At 41.1% G+C, this 19,393-nt stretch overlaps 1 protein-coding gene across 1 annotated transcript; it reads left to right on the forward strand.

Moving 5' to 3' along the window:
- Positions 1–1,827: 1,827 nt before the first annotated feature.
- On the forward strand, positions 1,828–14,264 carry LOC115216250 (enkurin-like). Its single transcript, XM_029785449.2, has 4 exons — positions 1,828–2,103; positions 8,366–8,490; positions 10,201–10,466; positions 13,907–14,264. The coding sequence occupies exons 1-4, from the start codon at positions 2,015–2,017 to the stop codon at positions 14,243–14,245; spliced, it is 819 nt and encodes a 272-aa protein (XP_029641309.1). The 5' UTR covers positions 1,828–2,014; the 3' UTR covers positions 14,246–14,264.
- The last annotated feature ends 5,129 nt before the right edge of the window (positions 14,265–19,393 follow it).

The following is a 19,393-nucleotide window of genomic DNA, read 5'->3' on the forward strand; positions in this document are numbered from 1 at the left end:
TGGTTACTTTGTCTGGAATGTGGAAATGGTCCATGGCTTTCATCAGTAATTTATGTGGCACTGAGCCATATACATTCGCTAGGTCAAGCCATACCACGTTCAGATTTGTCTTGTTCTGTTTGGCATCCTGATCGCTTTCCAAATCGAAAAACAGTGTTCAACGCATCCAGAGATCACAGGGATTCCGGCCTTTTAAACAGATTCATCAACATATCCATTACTCAGTAAATATGTCACTGTTCTCCTTGAGAGATTTCCCATAAAGATCTTGCCTTCCACATTGAATTAGGATATCGGCCTAAACTGTTTTATGGCCTCCTTCGGCAGGTATATGCGCTCTGCCTTACACCAATCCTCTACTAGAGTCTTTTCGCGCCACAGCTGTCGTAGTAGGACAAAGAGCTTCTTTCGCAGACGATTACAATATTTGTATACTTTATATGAAACACCAACACCTCCTGGGGCACTCATTGTTCTAGCTTTTCTCACGAAATTATTCAACCCCTTCTCCCTGATGTCCCCAATTCGAAATTCGATATCAGGTTCTAAGAGTCCATTTAGTCCATTTAGCGGTGACAGTGGCTGGTTACGGTGTATGCTACTTTGGTTACGCTGTATGTTACTTTGATATGAGTATCCAATTCTTCTTTTGTGCACGATAAAGCGCCATTCTTCGCTTCAGTGAACAGCTTCTTAGTAACCCCGTATTGATCCTTCAGCAACTGTTACCGAGTCCTTTTACTTTCCTTTGTTGCTCATATCGGCGGATTTGTCGTTGCACATAACGACATTTCCTTTTTAAATCGTCGCACTACAGCGTGAGGCCAGGTTTTTTATCTTCTGTAGCACATTTCCATCGCTTTCTTAGGCTGGTCTTTTCCTTCGTCAACTGTTTCATTTTCCTGATCCTCCAACTTGGTCCACACTTTCCTTTCGCTAATCGGATACTCTTTTTATAATTCCTTTCCCGTATCGTATATTGAGCTTGTTAACTTTCCCAGTTTCTCTACTGTAGATCTTGTCATTTTATAAAGAGCTCGACATACCTTGTTTTCAAACTCTTTGTATCTTACTCTCTCATTAGCAGCAGGCCACAGAAACCTCGGTTTCCTCCGATTACTATCTGATACACCGGTTTCATAACCTGCAGTTTCCTGTCTGGAAGAGGTATTTGCTGTAGCATTTACCGATCCGCTGCGGTTTGAGTCCCGGGATGATTTGCCACGTGTTTTACGATCACATGATCTACACTGCTCTGTCCTCTTCTTACAAGCCTTTCCCTGATGTACCTTCAAGCCTCTCTCGGTTGCAAAGATCCTACAGCACAGCTTGCACCTAAAATTGTTTGCACTTGGTTCACTGATCGAAGTAACAGCCATATTCGTGTCCAAGATAATTTCCGTGTTAACTCGGTTTCATTGATTCCCGATTCCCGCCTCTTGGTCAATCATGGGGCTGTCATTCTCATTGGTATCGGTTACAATATGTTACAAAGACGAAGATTGTAAGTCCGCAGCCTCCCCCAGTCTTTCCCGTTGTCCGCTCGCCTTTCCGAGCAGTCCTGTTGCATTGAAACAGGCTTACACTCATCGCATATGATGTGTCTGAGAGAGAGGAGGAAGACGATGTGGACGAGGACGAGGTGGAAGAGGACGATGAGGACAAAGAGAAAGACGAGGAGGTATATCAGTCGTCAGATAAAACGAAAACAACAACGAGCAAGAAGAAAATAATTTCAAGGGAATTAAGTCAATTATTTTTACATGAGTAATTCCCCTTGAGATGCCATTACGTACGTAACTGTTTTTAGATTGCCTGTTTACATGACGTCACCAGTTTCCATAGCTACCCGTTGTGTTGTCGGCTGCTGTTATTCAAAAGGCTTCCTATACTAAAAAGTAGTGTATCTTTGTATCTGTAAATACACATTAGTAATTCAGTCATTTACCTCGAAAGCGCGAACAGGGAACGTCATTGTGTATAGTTGCAACAGGTATAAACTGAACAACAAAATATGCCCGTAGCCGTGAAGAAATTACCGGATAAGGAATATATAACTAACCTTATACCCGCAGAACATATACCTGAACCGAAGCCACCCAGGTAGGTCATGCTGCCGCAGTGTACTATCTAACCCTCTGCTCTCTCTCTCTCTCTCTCTCTATATATATATATTATATATATATATATATAGATATATATATATATATATATATATATATATATATATATATATATATAATATATATATATATATGTATATATATATATATTTGTGTGTGTGTGTGTGTGAGAGAGTGTGTGTGTTTGTATGTATGTATGTATGTATGTAAGATTGTATGTATGTATATCTTCGTTTCATTTAACGTCTGTCTATTTGTCTGCCTGTCTCTAAGTATCTCTTCCATCTCCTCATTTTTACGACCCTGCCTTCAAACGGACAGTGATATGGGCGGACGGGCGGACAGACAGACAGGTAGACAGGTAGGTAGGTAGATAGATAGATAGATAGATAGATAGATAGATAGATAGATAGATAGATAGATAGATAGATAGATAGATAGATAGATAGATAGATAGACACAAATGTATATATATATATATATATATACACATTTGTGTCTATCTATCTTACAACTTCACTTTGTTATATATATATATATGTGTGTGTGTGTGTGTGTGTGTCTGTGTGTGTCTGTGTGTGTGTAATGTGTGTGTGTGTGTGCGTGTACATACACATATATAATGTATGTGTGTGTGCGTACATATATACATATATATATATGTGCTGTGTGGGATATGTATGTATATTTGTGTATACCGTAAGTTTGTTTACCTTTGTCTTGACATCGCATGATAGTTGTAAGCAGGGTCTTTCACTTCTAATATTCTGTTACAACATATGTCTGGCCATGCCGAAACATTACCTTGCTTGGAATGAGGTAAGAGTTGACGACAAGAAGGGCATCAGCCAGTCATTGAATATCTGACTCAGTTAACTGTGGCTAACCCATGCAGCCATGGAAAAGTGGACGTCAAAACGATGATGACGATATATTCTTATAATCTGATGAAAAGGGGCGGCGAGATGGTAGAATGGTTTTGCGCACCGAACGAAATACTGAGCGGTATTTCGCCCGTCGCTTCGTTCTGAGTTCAAATTCTGCTGAGATCGACTTTACCTTTCATCTTTTCGGGATCGATAAAATAAGAACCAATTGAACACTTGGTCGATGTAATCGACTCATCCACACCTCCCCTATGCTGCCCTTGTGGCAAAAAGATGAAATAATAATAATTATTATTATCATCATTATCATGATTCAGTAGTTTTATTTTTATAGCGTGCTTTCACTTCATTACCGAGCGCAGCTCTGTGTGCCTTGGGTATGTGCTGTGATTTGTTGTGATGCTCTGTTGGTTATTGTATGGAAAGTGTTCTGCGTAGGATGTGTGCAGTGCCCAGTAGTGCAATTTTCTGTATGTTATATGTGTTTGTAAGTCCTGGTGTTTTTGTTATGTATTTGTCCTATTATGATAGGAATTGTTTCTGTTTTTAGATTCCACATTCTGGTTACCTCTTTTTAGATTCCCCATTCTGGTTACCTCTATTTCCAGGTCTTTGTATTTTGAAAGTTTCTCCATTTCTTTTAGAGACACGTTGTCATCCGCTGGTATTGATACATCAATTAGAAAACACTTTTTTTTTTTTCATGATCTCTGACAACTATATCTGGTCTGTTGGCCTTAATTTCTCTATCTGTGTGTATTGGCATATCCCAGAGTATGGTTGCTTTCTCGTTTTCTGTGACCTTTTCTGGTGTGTGCCTATACCATCTTTTTTCTGTTGTTATTCCATAATGTTGGCATAGTTTCCAGTGTATATAGGTCCCAACTCTGTCGTGTCTGTGAATATATTCCAGGACTGGGCAGCCAGAGATAATATGATTTATTGTTTCTTGTCCATCTCCACATATTCTGCAGTTACTTGTTATATTTCTTTTCATTACATGTTTTTGGTAATTTCTGGTGGCGAGGCTTTGGTCTTGTGCTGCAATTAAAAATCCCTCTGTCTCTGCTTTGAGTCCTGAGCTTCTCAACCATTGTTGGGATTTTTCTTTGTCTATTTCTTTTGCATTTAGTTTAGTCCGGTATTTGCCATGAAGGGGCTTTTCTTGCCATCGTTTTATCATGGTTCGTTGCTGTTCTATTTTTAGTTTGGATTTCATTTGTTTTATAGCTTTTGTTGTTTCTTCATCTTCTTCTTCTTCTTCTTCATATTTGTTAGGTGGTATGATTTCTTGTTTGTATTTGTCAGCTTCCTTAAATACTGAGAACAGTTTATTGTTTTGCTCGTGTTTTGCCGCTATTTGTATCAGTTTTCCTTCCTTCTGAAGTAGATATTTTTGCAGTCCTATGGTGGTTATTTTATAGTAGTTTTCCAGCTGTATAAGGCCTCTGCCACCATCAATACGTTGTATATATAGCCTTTCTATGTCAGATTTTGGGTGATGCATCCTAGATCCTGTCATTATTTTTCTTGTTTTCCTATCTATTTTGGTCAGTTCATTTAGTGTCCAGTTAAGGATATTGTAGCTGTAACTTATAACTGGGACGGCTAAAGTGTTGATACCTATTATCTTGTTTTTAGCATTGAGCTCTGTTTTCAGTATTGATCTAACTCGTCTATAATATTCTTTTTTTATTTTCTCTTTCATTTATGTGTGTTGTGTCTTATCTAGTTCATGGATTCCTAAGTATTTGTAAGTTTGGCTTTGGTCTAATTCTTTTATTTCATTGGTTTTATCTAGTGTGATGTTGCTACTCTTAATTAATTTTCTTCTTTTCAGGGTTACTTTGGCGCATTTCTCTAATCCAAATTTCATATCTATTTCTTTGGTAAATCCATGAACTGTCTTTAGTAGTGTTTCCAGCTGTTTGTCATTTGTAGCGTATAGTTTTAGGTCATCCATATATAATTATTATTATTATTATTATTATTATTATTATTATTATTATTATTATTATTATTATTATTATTATTATTATTATTTTGAAGGCAGCGAGCTGACAGAATCGTCAGCACGTTGGGCGAAATGCTTTGCGGTATTTCGTCCGTCGCTACCTTCTGAGTTCAACTACCGCTGAGGTCAACTTTGCCTTTCATCCTTTCGGGATCGATAAATTCAGTGCCAGTGAAACACTGGGGTCGATGTAATCGACTCATCCCCTCAAAATTTTAAACATTATTATTTTATGAAAACCCACAGCTTATTTTGTTGGTTTGATGGAAAGTGTCAGCTGTCTACAGCCAGCAGTCTAAGGTGGGACTCGCTTTACTGATCATGCCTCAAGAACCCTTCGAAGTGTTCTTTCAGTTTCAAATAATGCTGGTTTTTGTAGGTGTTTTACCTTCATATTTACGCCTATCTTTTTCAGCCATACTGGTTGTTGGGTGCTGATACTTCTAAGTGCACCAATTACTACTGGTATCACGTCTAACTCTCTTCATTGACCACATACTTCGTATTTCCCACTTTAAATCATCGTAGCTTATTATCATAATAATTATTAATAATAAGGTGAGCTGGCAGAATTGTTTGCAGGTCGGGAAAATTGCTTACCAGCATTTCGTCCGCCTTTATGTTTTGAAATCAAATTCCGCCGAGATCGATAAATTAAGTACCAGTAAAACACCGGGATCGATATAATTGCCGTAATCCTCTCCCCCAATCTGCCCTTGTGGCAAAATTTGAAATCATTATTATTAGTAAGGCGAGCTGGCAGAATCGTTAGCACGCTGGGCAAATTGCTTAGCAACATTTCGTCTGTCTTCACGCTCTGAGTTCAAATTCCGCCGACAAGTTCAAATTTCGCCCAGACTATCAGATGTTGTTATACGTCGCTGATCACAATGCGCTTCGCATCGTTTTAGCTTTCTAATGCTGACACCCCGTTTGCAAGGCGGGCAGGACAACATTTCCTCTGATCCGAAGGCTATTCTTTCGCAGGGTTTCCCATTGACAAGTTAAGTGGCCTGCAGCAACGTGGAATGAAGTGTTTTGCTCAAGAACACAATGCTCTGCCCAGTCCGGGCATCGAGCCCACAACCTAGCGATCGTGAGTGCAACACCCTTACTACTAGGCCACGCGCCTACACAAATCAGATAGATATTATCAATAATAATAAAGAGTAAAATTGATTAATCAATTAATAATTAATAATTTTACCAAGTAGTTCGGTATCTTATGGCAGTGGAATAGTATTTAACTGCTATTTTCTAAATTTCAGTATGTGGTGAAGCAATTTTGCTGAACCTTTATTATAATTATGCTTATAATTATAGAATTTTCATATCAGATAGATAGATAGATAGATAGATAGATAGATAGATAGATACATACATACATACATACATACATACATACATACATACATACATACATACATACATACATACATACATGATGGCTGCCCCCTCGTTATCGAGTATGGCCATTGCACGAAGCTTAACTGTTATTGGTGCTGTGATCGAATGTGACTTTTATTTGCTTCTTAAGGCTACAATCAGCCATTCAGTTGAGACTCACAGCACCATCAACAATCATGAACAATGTTGTTATCGTGCAATGCCTGTGCAAGAAGATTTTTTTAAAGTGAGGAAAGGCTGTGCACTGAGTCAATCCCACTCACTAAGCAACAGTAGCCATAATCCGAAAAGAAGAACAAGTCAACATCACCGGTAACCTCTGAGCCGCAGGTTTTATGTCGGAGTTATCCCAGTTACCTGAGTTACCTTCTCCTAGAAGGATGCCCTAACAAAGGCTAGGAGTCCTTCACTCCTAATGGTTTAACCGCGCGATCGGTTATTCAGTCCGATTATTTCTATGTCCCCGCGCATGATACAGCCTTAAGCCTTAAGAGAAAGAAAAATACACATTTATCGGATGGCCGTTGACTCAAAAGAGTTCCTCCGCCCTTTGACGAGTTTTGTTTTTCATCCCGCAGGATGTCCAATAATCATCCTCCTCACCAAGCAAGCTTGGTGGGGTTGCCGGTTTAGTCGCCGACGGCCCGACCACGCAACAGATTGTACTGGGTTACATGTTACCAGTAGCACTCGAAAGTGACCTGACATAACATACATACATACATACATACATACATACAGACAGACAGACAGACAGACAGACAGACAGACAGACAGATAGATAGATAGATAGATAGATAGATAGATAGATAGATAGATAGATAGATAGATAGATAGATAGATAGATAGATAGATATTTCTTTACTGCCCACAATGAGCTAGACACAGAGGGGACAAACAAGGACAGACAAAGAGATTAAGTCGATTACATCGACCCCAGCGCGTAACTGGTTCTTAATTTATCGACCCCAAAAGGATGAAAGGTAAAGTCGACCTCGGCGTGATTTGAACTCAGAACGTAACGGCAGACGAAATACCGCTAAGCATTTCGCCCGGTGTGCTAACGTTTCTGCCAGCTCACCGCCTTTCAGTACAGTACTGTTTCTACTTCACGGATTTTTACCTATCGCGGGAAGTTTTAGAACGTTACACCCGCGATAGTCGAGGGATTACTGCATACACATTAGCTTAAAAGCTGCACTCCGTGAGGACTTTAAGCTAACCGCTGCGCAGGGCTAATTGGGCCGGCAGCCCAAAGTTGAAGAGAGTTAAATATCATGACTATATGCCCCAGTGGTGTTTGATCAGGGGTTAAGGACGGATAAGAATTAGTTCTGTAATGCAATCATTCTATTCTTCCAATCCCAAGTTGAATTCCAACTGTTGGCCAATTTGTCCCAAAGTTCTTATCTCGACGTAAAATTAGCGACTGTCACTTATCTCCCCCTTGATCTCTGACGTCTGCAACCCAAATGCTAGATATTCAAGAACCAAATGAAGGGTAGATTTGCAATTCCGGGATCATCCTGATTCCAAAAGGATATAAGATGCCTATGTGGAGCAAATATAGACTGAGATACAGGGGTCCCAGACGGTCAGACAGAATTTCGTTTTTATTATACACACACACATGCGCGCGCGCGCGCACGCACACACATTATCCTTTCTTATAATAGATTTAATAGCTTCAGTCATTGGATTGTGGAATGTACATTATTGTCGCTACTATGTAAAAGGCACATTTCTAATAGGTGTTAGATGCTCTTCTAAACCCACGAGGTGCATTTCTATGGGTACATTCCTATCGGTACCATATACCAAGGACTAGATGTAGATAGTGTGTTTCCTGAGATAATAGATATCAACCTTGTTGTTATTATTAATGGCACCGTGTAGGTATCACTACAACAGGATTTATTCTGTCTGTATTTCAGATATATATCAAAATATCGCCCTCAGGTGAAGGTTGAAAAGAAACGAACCCAAGAAATTGCCAAAACTATGGGCCCAGCCAAAGTGGAAATTCCAGACACGAAGAATTTTCTGAGGAAAAATTCAAGTGAGTGTCTCATTGTAAACTGTTATTCATGAGCTTCTTTATATCTCTATTTCTGTATGAGTGTTCCTTTAACTGCGTTGAGTATGTGTATATACGAATATATATATACACACACACACATACATGAGATAATTTATGTCTCCTTTTATGGAGACAAAAGGGTTTATAAGACTGCCAAGATAAAGTGCTCAAATGTAATTGAGACTGAAATAAAAAAACAAAAAAGAAATATTGATCAGAGAACAAAACATCAAATTCGAGTCAACGACTTTATACATAACACCACGCCTCCAAACATTTGATCATATATAAATATCATCATGGCCTTTCAACTTATAAAGAATACATATATAAAAAAACACAGGAGTTAAAAATATATATATGCACAAAAAAAAGATACAGATATATAGAACGGCCTATCAAGAAGAAATGTGACTGTGTGATAAGTAGCTTGCTTACCAACCACATGGTTCCGGGTTCAGTCCCACTGCGTAGCACCTTGGGCAAGTGTCTTCTACTATAGCCTTGGGCCGACCAAAGCCTTGTGAGCGGTTTTGTTAGGCGGAAACTGAAAGAAGCCCGTCGTATATATGTATATGTGTGTGTATACGTTTGTGTGTCTGTGTTTGTCCCCCAACATCGCTTGACAATCGATGCTAGTGTGTTTACGTCCCCGTCACTTAGTGGTTCGGCAAAAGAGACCTATAGAATAAGTACTAGGCTTACAAAGAATAAGTCGTGGGGTCGATTTACTCGTCGTATATGTGTTTGTATGTATGTGTGTGTGTGTAAAAACACTAATGCTAACTAGTATAACCATTAAAAGTGAAGTAACATTTCTTCCCGAGTCATGTGGACTCAGAGAGCCGGGTTTCCGGGTTTCCCAGTTTCCATGTATTCTTTTTTATCTCTTTACTTGTTTCAGTCATTTGACTGTGGCCATGCTGGAACTTTTTAGTCGAGCAAATCGACCCCAGGACTTATTCTTTGTAAGCCTATTACTATTCTATCGGTCTCTTCATACACACACACACCACACACACACACACACACAACACACACACACACACACACATATATATATATATATATAGATATAATATATATACATATATACGACAGGTTCTTTCAGTTTCCGCCTACCAAATCCACTCACAAGGCTTTGGTCGGCCTGAAGCTATAGTAGAAGACACTTGCCCAAGGTGCCACACGGTGCGATTGAACCCGGAACATGTGGTTGGTAAGCAAGCTACTTACCACACAGGCCCCCCTGCGCCCTCCACACAGCCGCTCCTGCGCTCGTCACACAGCCACTCCTGCGCCCTCTACACACCGCTCCTGTCATCGTTGCCGGTATCCTCTCATCATCATCATCATCATTAACATCAACATCAACATCACCACCACCGTCAACATTGTCGTCGTCGTCGTCGTCATTGTCAGCATCACCATCACCACCACCACCACCACCGCTGTCACCATTAGCATCGTCATAGTCATCGTCGTCATAGTCGTCGTCGCCGACGCCGTCCTCCTCGTCGTCACCACCACCACCACCATAACCGCCGTCATTGATCACCATCTCCACCATCACCCTCATCCTCACCATTAACGCTAAGACGCAAACACTTAACATTGTATTTTTTTTTATCCTTTCTTCTCTCATTTTCTCTTTGTTTCTTTGTTGTTGTTGCCGTTGATGTTGTCCAGAAAAAGCTGTCAATGTGAAGCCGGCGGCGGCAGAGAAGTCATCGCAGGACAGGACGACGTGTACGACCAAGAAGCCCAGCTTGCCTAGCAAAGACAATGTGCCCATGTGTGGAATGAAGACTACAAAGAACTTCATCACAGAGAATGCCATTGAAATAATCACATCGCTGCCCAAGAAAGTCACCCAGAAGTACTGCGACACTCGAAATGGGGATAAACACCTCTTGCTGCCATCCGGTATCAAACCCCTTTTTATTCAGAAGAAGGTAAGGATGAAATGAAAGGGTGTTTTTTGTTGCTGTTGTCTGTTCTTCTTTTCTTCTTCTCTTCTTTCTTTTCGTTCTTCTTCTTTTCTTCTTCTTATTCTCTTCTTTCTTCTTTCTTCTTCTTCTTCTTCTTCTTCTTCTTCTTTTTTCTTTTCTTCTTCTTCTTCTTCTTCTTCTTCTTCTCTTCTTTTCTTCTTCTTCTCTTCTTCTTCTCTTCTTCTTCTTCTTCCAATTGGACTCATGCCATTAGCCACGAAGAATAATCTCTAATTCGAGCCTACTCTAAGCTACTAAGAATACGTGTGGCAACTTGAAGATCCACCCACCACGTGATAGACTGGCGGTTGCACGGGCGCGAAAGCTACGTTGTTATCCTCATTCCGTAAACGGTGGCTTTTAACGGGTGGAGAGCTGAACCATCCTGGAGTACAGAGGATTCGCAATCTAGACTAGGGTCTGAAGGTTTACCACACAATAGTTCTTCTGCTTTCTGGCAGAAGTAGGAAGAAAGAGTGAGAGAAAGTTGTGGTGAAAGAGTACAGCGAGGTTCACCACCACCCCGCACCGGAGCCTCGTGGAGCTTAGGTGTTTTTGCTCTGTCATTTGACCGCGGACATGCTGGAGCACTGCCCTAGTACTTATTCTATCGGTCTCTTTTGCCGAACCGCTAAGTTACGGGGACGTAACCACACCAGTGAGTGAGTCCGGAAGTGAACACTATTAAATTTACAATTAATATAGGATAAAATTTTTCGAAAAAGATGTTTCGAATCGCACGTGTCTCGAATGGGCTGGAGAATTTCTATTTTGGATATATTTGGGGTACTTAATTGTGCTCATGACTTAGTGTTTGCTTCTTCCATGGGTATAAGTAAGTATTTCATTTATTTCTTTGCCGCATTTATCACTGACGAAGGGAAGGTTCTTATGAACTAACTCTGAAATCGGGTCCGATATGGTAATAACGGATTTTTTTAGAAATTTCTGTCGACCTTTTTCGAGTAACGTGCTTATTGTGACAAAGTATATGGTTATGGACAATGTGTCTAGTTTCGGCATATTTGGCATTAGAAATTTTTTCTTTTGCCCTTGTTTATAAGTTATATATATATATAAAATATATATATATATATATATGTCTCTGTGTGTGTGTGTGTGTGTGTGTGTGTGTGTGTGTGGTGTGTGTATCTATGGATGAAAAGGAACACACGAGTTGATATATATGAAAAAATAAGTCAAAATAGAAAATGCTAAAATAATTTTATAAAGAACATTTCAGTACCGGTTTCAGTCATTTTGAGACCTTTTCAACTGTAACGATTTAATAATTAAATTTAGAAAAATTAAAAGAAATGATTTTTAAAGGAATATTTGTATAGTGTTCAAATGTAAGTGGCATTTTCCTTGTTTCTGCCTTGCTCTGTCTCTCTTGTTCACACTTGTGGGTTCGAGGTCGTTGTGAATTCAGTTTCCGTCTACCAAATCCACTTACAAGGCTTTGGTCGGCCCGAGGCTATAGTAGAAGATAGTTGCCCAAGGTGTCACACAGTGGAGCTGAACCCGGAACTATGTGGCTGGTAAGCAAGCTACTTACCACACAGCCACTCCTTTTTTTCTGAGGGCGGGGTTGTTTTTCTGAAGGGGGGATCCAGGATTATATTTTCCATTGTGTCCTTCCCTTCGTTTAAGAAAGCAGAGTGACATTATCCGGGGTGTTTGATTGTTGTTCCTTTACTGGCACTCGGTCTGTTAGGACGACAACGAGGGTTCCAGTTGATCCTATCAGCGAAACAGTCTGCTCATGAGATCAACACGAAAGTGGTCGGGTACTCCACAGACATGCGTGTCCTTAAATTAGTTCTCAGAGCGACACAGAATGGCACAGAATGTGACAAGGCTGGCCCTTTCTGGAATACGGGTACGACTCATTTTTATCAGCTGAGTTGACTGGAGCAACGTGACATGAAGTATCTTGCTCAAGGAGATAACGCGTCGCCTGGAATCGAACTCACATTGTTACGATCGTGAGCCGAATTCCTTAACCACTAAGCCACAGGCCACTCACTTTCTTGTAGGTTAAGCGGCAAGCTTAATCTGTGAGTGCTAGGACAGGATCGACTGAGGTACTTGACGCCTGTGTGTGTGGTGTGTGTGTGTGTGTGTGTGTGTGTGCGCGTGCCTCCGTATGTATGAGTATGAACGTGTGTGCGTCTGTCTGTGTCTGTGTGCGTGTCTGTGTGTGTGTGTGCGTGTGCGCGTGTGTGAATGCTAGGACAGGACCAACTGAGATACTTGATCTCTGCGTATGTTTGTGTGTGCGTGTGTGTGTCTGTGTGTGTGTATGTGCATGTGTCTGTGTATGTGTGTGTGCGCATGAGTATGAGTGTGTGTGTCTGCCCTTGCGTGTATGCGTGTGCTGTCTTTGTGTGTGCGTGTATATGTGTGTGCTGTCTTTGTGTATGTGTATGTATGTGTGTATGTGTATGTGTGTATGTGTGTGTATGTATGTGTGTATGTGTGTGTATGTGTATGTGTGTGTGCGTATGTGTGTGTGTGAAGCCATGTGGATCAGTGGCCATGGTATTCAGCTCAAGATTGTAAGGCCGTGAGTTCGATTCCTGGCATCGCGTTCAGTTCTTGAGTTAATCATTTTACTTCACGTTGCTCCAGTGAACTCAGCTGGCAAAAATGAGTTCTAGCTTTATTTCAAAAAAGGGCTAACCTTGTCACATTCTGTGTCACGCCGAATCTCTCTGAGAACTACGTGATGGCTAAGCGTGTCTGTGGAGTACTCGGCCATTTGCGCATTAACTTCACGAGCAGGCTGTCGTCCAACCGAACAGAGTGCTAGTATGTTTTTTTTTTAATTATGGAAGGAGGAATCAGTTTTACAAGACGAAAGAAGAGATTAGGTTAGAAAAAGGACAGCACACCATTTACTCTTTTACTTGTTTCAGTCATTTGACTGTGGCCATGCTGGAGCACCACCTTTAGTCGAGTAAATCGATCCCACGACTTATTCTTTGTAAGCCTAGTACTTATTCTGTCGGTTTCTTTTGCCGAACCGCTAAGTCACGGGGAAGTTAACACACCAGCATCAGTTGTCAAGCGATGTTGGGGGGGGGGGACAAACACAGACACACAAACATATATACACACATACACACATATATACATATAAACGACGAGCTTCTTTCAGTTTCCGTCTACCAAATCCACTCACAAGGCTTTGGTCGACCCGAGGCTATAGTAGAAGGCACTTGCCCAAGGTGCTACGCAGTGGGGCTGAACCCGGAACCATGTGGTTCGAAAGCAAGCTACTTACCACACAGCCACTCCTACGCCTATTTGAAGATTTTGGCGGGGGTGGGGGGTCTTACATGAGATAGTTCGTCGGTTGCCTATCCTAATATTTCTTTCTGTTTCATATCTGTTGGCAGGATTACGGCCAGATTCCAGCTTACCTGAAGAAACGACGGGAGGACGTGAAGATGCTACACGGGCGGTACGAAGCAGCTGTGAAGAAGCAGATCGAAGACAACACTATGAAACAGCTGAGCGAAGAAGAGCGAGAGGAGTTACTGAGTGGCTTGAAGAAGAATTGGGAAGCTGTGCACCACGACTTCCAGGGCCTCTCGGTTGTCATAGATACCATCCGAAAGAAGCACTTAAAAGAAAAACTGGAGATGTTGATGAAACAGCTTGAGCAAGATATAGCTTTGATTGAGAAACACAAGAGGATATATTTGGGAAACGATCCTGACGGCTGTCAATACTGAAAGATAAACATATCTGATTTTCTTCTGTGAAATAAAGTAGATGGAAATTAGAGAAAATGAGAGGTGTGTTTATATACGTCTGTATATATATATATATAGGCACATGACTGGGTAGGCGCAGGAGTGGCTGTGTGGTAAGTAGCTTGCTTCCCAACCACATGGTTCCATAGCATGATTCCATAGCGTAGCATCTTGGTCCAGTGTCTTCTACTATACCCTAGGGCCGACCAAATCCTTGTGATTAGATTCGGTAGACGGAAACTGAAAGAAGCCCGTCTTATATATATATATATATATAATAGAAATATTAAAATTACTAAGTCTCTCTAAAGGAGATTACGGCAGCGTTACTGGATATTAATAGTTATCGCCATACTAATATGGCAGTCTATAAATATAAGACTAAAGCTGTCGCTGGTTAGCTCCAAGTGATTAGCTCCAAGAGGCTACCGCTTTAGTCTTATATTTATAGACTGCCATATTAGTATGGCGATAACTATTAATATATATATATATATTATATATAATCTATATATATATTATAATAGATATATAGATATATATATATATATACATATATATATGTATGTATGTATGTATGTATGTATGTATGTATGTATGTATGTATGTATACGACGGGCTTCTTTCAGTTTCCGTCTACCAGATCCACTCACAAGGTTTTAATCGGCCCGAGTCTATAGCAGAAGACACTTACCCAAGGTGCCACGTAGTGGGACTGAACCCGGAACCATGTGGTTGGTAAGCAAGCTACTTAACACACAGCCACTCTTGCATATATATATGCATTTCATTGACGCTCTCACTGCTAGTTACTCCAGCCCATTTGCCCTACTCTGTCAGCCTATCAATAATTCCCCGGTATTTTATGCGCATTCATATTCTACATTGGACATCTGTAAGTTTACACAACAAAAGTGTTCCCTCAATCTTTTCTTCCTGCCCAATATGGCCACTTGTCAAATGCCGCCATAACTTTGTATTCTCCGTCGACATCCTTGACTTGTATTTTTACTACGCTTATTCCAGTGACTCAAAAGATCTTGTTATTTACCCAAAAGAAAGTGTGTCTATGTTCCTTGTCTGTGAAACATCTGACTGAGACCCTCTCCCTCCATTTTACTTCTTGTACACGTTTCGATCGTAGAGATAACTGATGTGTGCTGTGACCTTGTATTTTATCACGTGACCTTTGATGATGGAAGCATTGAAGGGAAGTACTTGCTGTCCTGGACCTGTTAGATGGGTTACATAAGGTCCATCTACGGCAAACTGACAAAATCGTTAGCGCGTCTGTAAAATATAGAGTGGCATTACTTACGGTTCTTTATGTACCGAGTTCAAATTCCGCCACGATCGACTTTACCTTTCATCCTTTGGAGACCGATAAAATAAGTACCAGTTCTATATTTAAGGATGAGGAATTATGTACATTATTTACATTTGACGGATATTTGTCCTCATCTTGTTTGTTAACACAACGTTTTGGCTGATATACCTTCTAGCCTTCATCGGGTGTCTTGGAGAAATTTCGAACCTGGGTTCTCATTCCTAAGGTATTTTTCGATGTTGTTGTTATTATTATTATTATTATTATTATTATTATTATTATTATTATTATTATTATTATTATTATTATTATTATTCAGGTCATTGCCTGGAATCGAACTCGGAATCTTGGGGTTAGTAGCCCTCGCTCTTAACTATTACGCCATATGCCTGATGAAGGCTGGAGAGTATATCAACCGAAACGTTGTGTTAACAACAAACAAGATGAGGACAAATATCCGTCAAATGTAAATAATGAAAATAAGTACCAGTTGAGTACTGGGGTCGATGTAATTGAATTCCCCCACCCCTGAAAATTGCTTGCCCTGTGTCAAAATTAGGAAGGATATTTTACAGCTCAAGGCTCTTCCTCTCATTAACTACAGCTTGGGTTAGGATACATTTTATAGTCCATTGGCACCAAAGTAACTCTATGTCATAAGTACCTCTTCTACACTATATCTACTCTCCTAAACAGGTTACCTCCTCCGCAACATGCAGTGTCCTTGTCTCTTCTGTGCAGTTACCTTTCCATAAACCTCTGGGTTTGTTTGGATTTTGTCACTCTTAACTCCATACGACTTGGGATTGTCCTAGAAACTGCACAGAAGAGACAAGAGCTCTGCATGTTACGGAGTGGGTAGCCTGTTTAGAAGGGTAGATGCAGTATAGAAGGGGTACTTATAACATAGGGTTACTTTAGTGCCAGTAGAATATAAAATGCATACAATTTTTTTGACGTAACACTCAAATTAGGCACAAGTTCATGAGGACCCTACCGCAAACCAAACGAAAGGTTATTGCACGTCAACACCCCCTCTTGTCTGCTGTCTATAGTGTTTTAAAATCTTGTAAAGAGTGACAGTAGGATAGTTTCGAATCTACCCTCAAATAAATATGTTTTTCACGCAATTCCTCCTAATTGCAACGTGGGTCTTGCAGCCAGACGGTTTAAAGACTATATCACGTATATTTCCAGCATTAACATTCGCAAGAGAAAGTACCAAGAGAAAGGCCACTCTTAGATGAGTGGACAAGCATCTTACATAGGTAAAAAATAAGCAGCTGATAACTTTAACAGATTGATAACATTAAGCAAAAAATTGAGGACCACGGATTGTAATAATAATCACTAGTTAATATTATCCATCATTATAGTAAACAGCTTCCATTGTGTGTATGTGTGAATGTGTGCGTGTGTGAGTATGTGTGTGTGTATATATGTAGGGTGGTGTCTTTGTGTCTGCGTTTGTCTCCCACCACCACTTGACAACTGGTGTTGGTGTATTTACATCCTCGTAGCATAGAGGTTCGGCAAAAGAGACCGATAGAATAAGAACCGTGCTTTCAATGATAAATAGGTAATGGGGTCGATTCATAGAATTGAAAATTCTTCAAGGCAGTACCCCGGCATGGCTGCAGTCTAATACCTGAAACAAGCACAAAAGCAAAAAAAAAAAGATATCACGGATATATATATATATATTATATATATATATATATATATATATATATATATATATAATATTAATAAATTGACTCCCAAATGGATTATGGTTTAAAAAGCGATTCTGTAAGATTTGACTTAAAAACAGTAATGAATTTATTGTATGCAGTGCTCAGGTGCACTACAAACATTCAGAAAAAGTAACCAAAACTGCATGAACAGGACATAAAATAATCTTTTCTACTCTGGGCACAAGGCCCGAAGTTTTGTGGGGAAGGGGCCAGTCGATTAGATCGACCCCAGTACGCAACTGGTACCTAATTTATCAACCCCGAAAGGATGAAAGGCAAAGTCGACCTCGGCGGAATTTGAACTCAGAACGTAGCGGCAGACGAAATACCTATTTATTTACTACCCACAAGGGGCTAAACACAGAGAGGACAAACAAGGACAGATAAACGGATTAAGTCGATTACATCGACCCCAGTGCGTAACTGGTAAATAATTTATCGACCCCGAAAGGATGAAAGGCAAAGTCGACATCGGTGGAATTTGAACTCAGAACGTAACGGCAGACGAAATACTGCTAAACATTTCGCCTGGTGTGCTAACGTTTCTGACAGCTCGCCTTTACTAAACATATTATACATTTCTGCTCTAGGCACAAGGCCCGAAATTTTGTGGAGAGGGGTCCAGTCGATTAGATCGATCTCAGTACGCAACTGGTGCCCTGAAAGGATGAAAGGCAAAGTCAACCTCGGCGGAATTTGTACTCAGAACGTAAAGACAGACAAAATACTGCTAAGCATTTCGCCCGGCGTGCTAACGTTTCTTATTTCTTTACTTCCCACAAAGGGCTAAACATAGAGGGAACAAACAAGGACAGACATAGGTATTAAGTCGATTACATCGATCTCTGCGTAACTGGTACTTAATTTATCGACCCCGAAAGGATGAAAGGCAAAGTCGACCTCGGCGGAATTTGAACTCACAACGTAACGGCAGACGAATACTGCTAAGCATTTCGCCCGACGTGCTAACGTTTCTGCCAGCTCGCCGCCTTACAGAACATACAATAATGCACAGATTATATCGACTCCAGTGCGTAATTGGTACTTATTTAATCGACCCCGCAAGTTGTGGCAGAATGAGGTGGAGGAGTAGGAAGACGAGGAGGAAGAAAAGAAGTGGAGGAGGAGGAAGAAGAAGATGAAGATGAGTTGGAGGAGGAGGGAAGAAAAAGAGGGGGAGAGGGAAGAAAAGAAGAGGAGGGTGAAGGAGAGGAGGAGGTGGTGGAGGAGGAGGAAGAAGAGGAGGAGGAGGAGAAGGAGGAGGAGAAGGGGGAGAGGAGGAGGAGGAGGTGGTGGTGGAGGAGGAGGTGGTGGCGGAGGAGGAGGAGAGGAGGAGAAGGAGTAGGAGGAGGAGAGGTAGAAGTAGAAGAAGAAGAAGAAGAAGAGAGGAGGAGGAGGGAGGAGAAGAAGGAGAGGAGGAGGAGGAGGAGGAAGAAGAAGAAGAAGAAGAAGAGAGGAAGAGGAGGTGGAGAAGGAGAAGGAGGAAGAAGGGGATGATGATGTGGTAGATGAAGAAGAAGAAGAAGGCGAGGAGGAGGTGAGGAGGAGGAAGAGGAAAAAGAAGAGGGGTGGAGGAGGTGGAGAAGATGGAGGAGGAGGAGGTGGTGGATGAAGAAGAAGAAGAAGGGGGAGGAGTGGGAGGAGGAGAAAGAAGAAGAAGAAGAGGAAAAAGAAGAGGGGTGGAGGAGGTAGAGAAGATGGAGGAGGAGGAGGAGGAGGTGGAGAAGAAGGAGGAAGAGGAGGAGGTGGTGGTGGATGAAGAAGAAGAAGTGGAGGAGGAGGAGGAGGAGGAGAAGAAGGAGGAAGAGGAGGAGGTGGTGGTGGATGAAGAAGAAGAAGTGGTGGAGGAGGAGGAGGAGGAGAAGAAGGAGGAAGAGGAGGTGGTGGTGAATGAAGAAGAAGAAGTGGAGGAGGAGGAGAAGAAGGAGGAAGAGGAGGAGGTGGTGGTGGATGAAGAAGAAGTGGTGGAGGAGGAGGAGAAGAAGGAGGAAGAGGAGGAGGTGGTGGTGGATGAAGAAGAAGTGGTGGAGGAGGAGGAGGAGGAAAAGAAGGAGGAAGAGGAGG

The sequence above is a fragment of the Octopus sinensis genome, linkage group LG10, assembly GCF_006345805.1.
Source record: "Octopus sinensis linkage group LG10, ASM634580v1, whole genome shotgun sequence".
Classification (NCBI taxonomy): domain Eukaryota; kingdom Metazoa; phylum Mollusca; class Cephalopoda; order Octopoda; family Octopodidae; genus Octopus; species Octopus sinensis.

Bases quoted from the DNA above. Each gene is read 5' to 3' on its own strand.
- LOC115216250 (XM_029785449.2), top strand. From the start codon at position 2,015: ATGCCCGTAGCCGTGAAGAAATTACCGGATAAGGAATATATAACTAAC. The intron at 2,104-8,365 runs GTAGGTCATGCT...TCTGTATTTCAG, and splicing joins CCTGAACCGAAGCCACCCAG to ATATATATCAAAATATCGCC. The intron at 10,467-13,906 runs GTAAGGATGAAA...ATCTGTTGGCAG, and splicing joins CCCTTTTTATTCAGAAGAAG to GATTACGGCCAGATTCCAGC.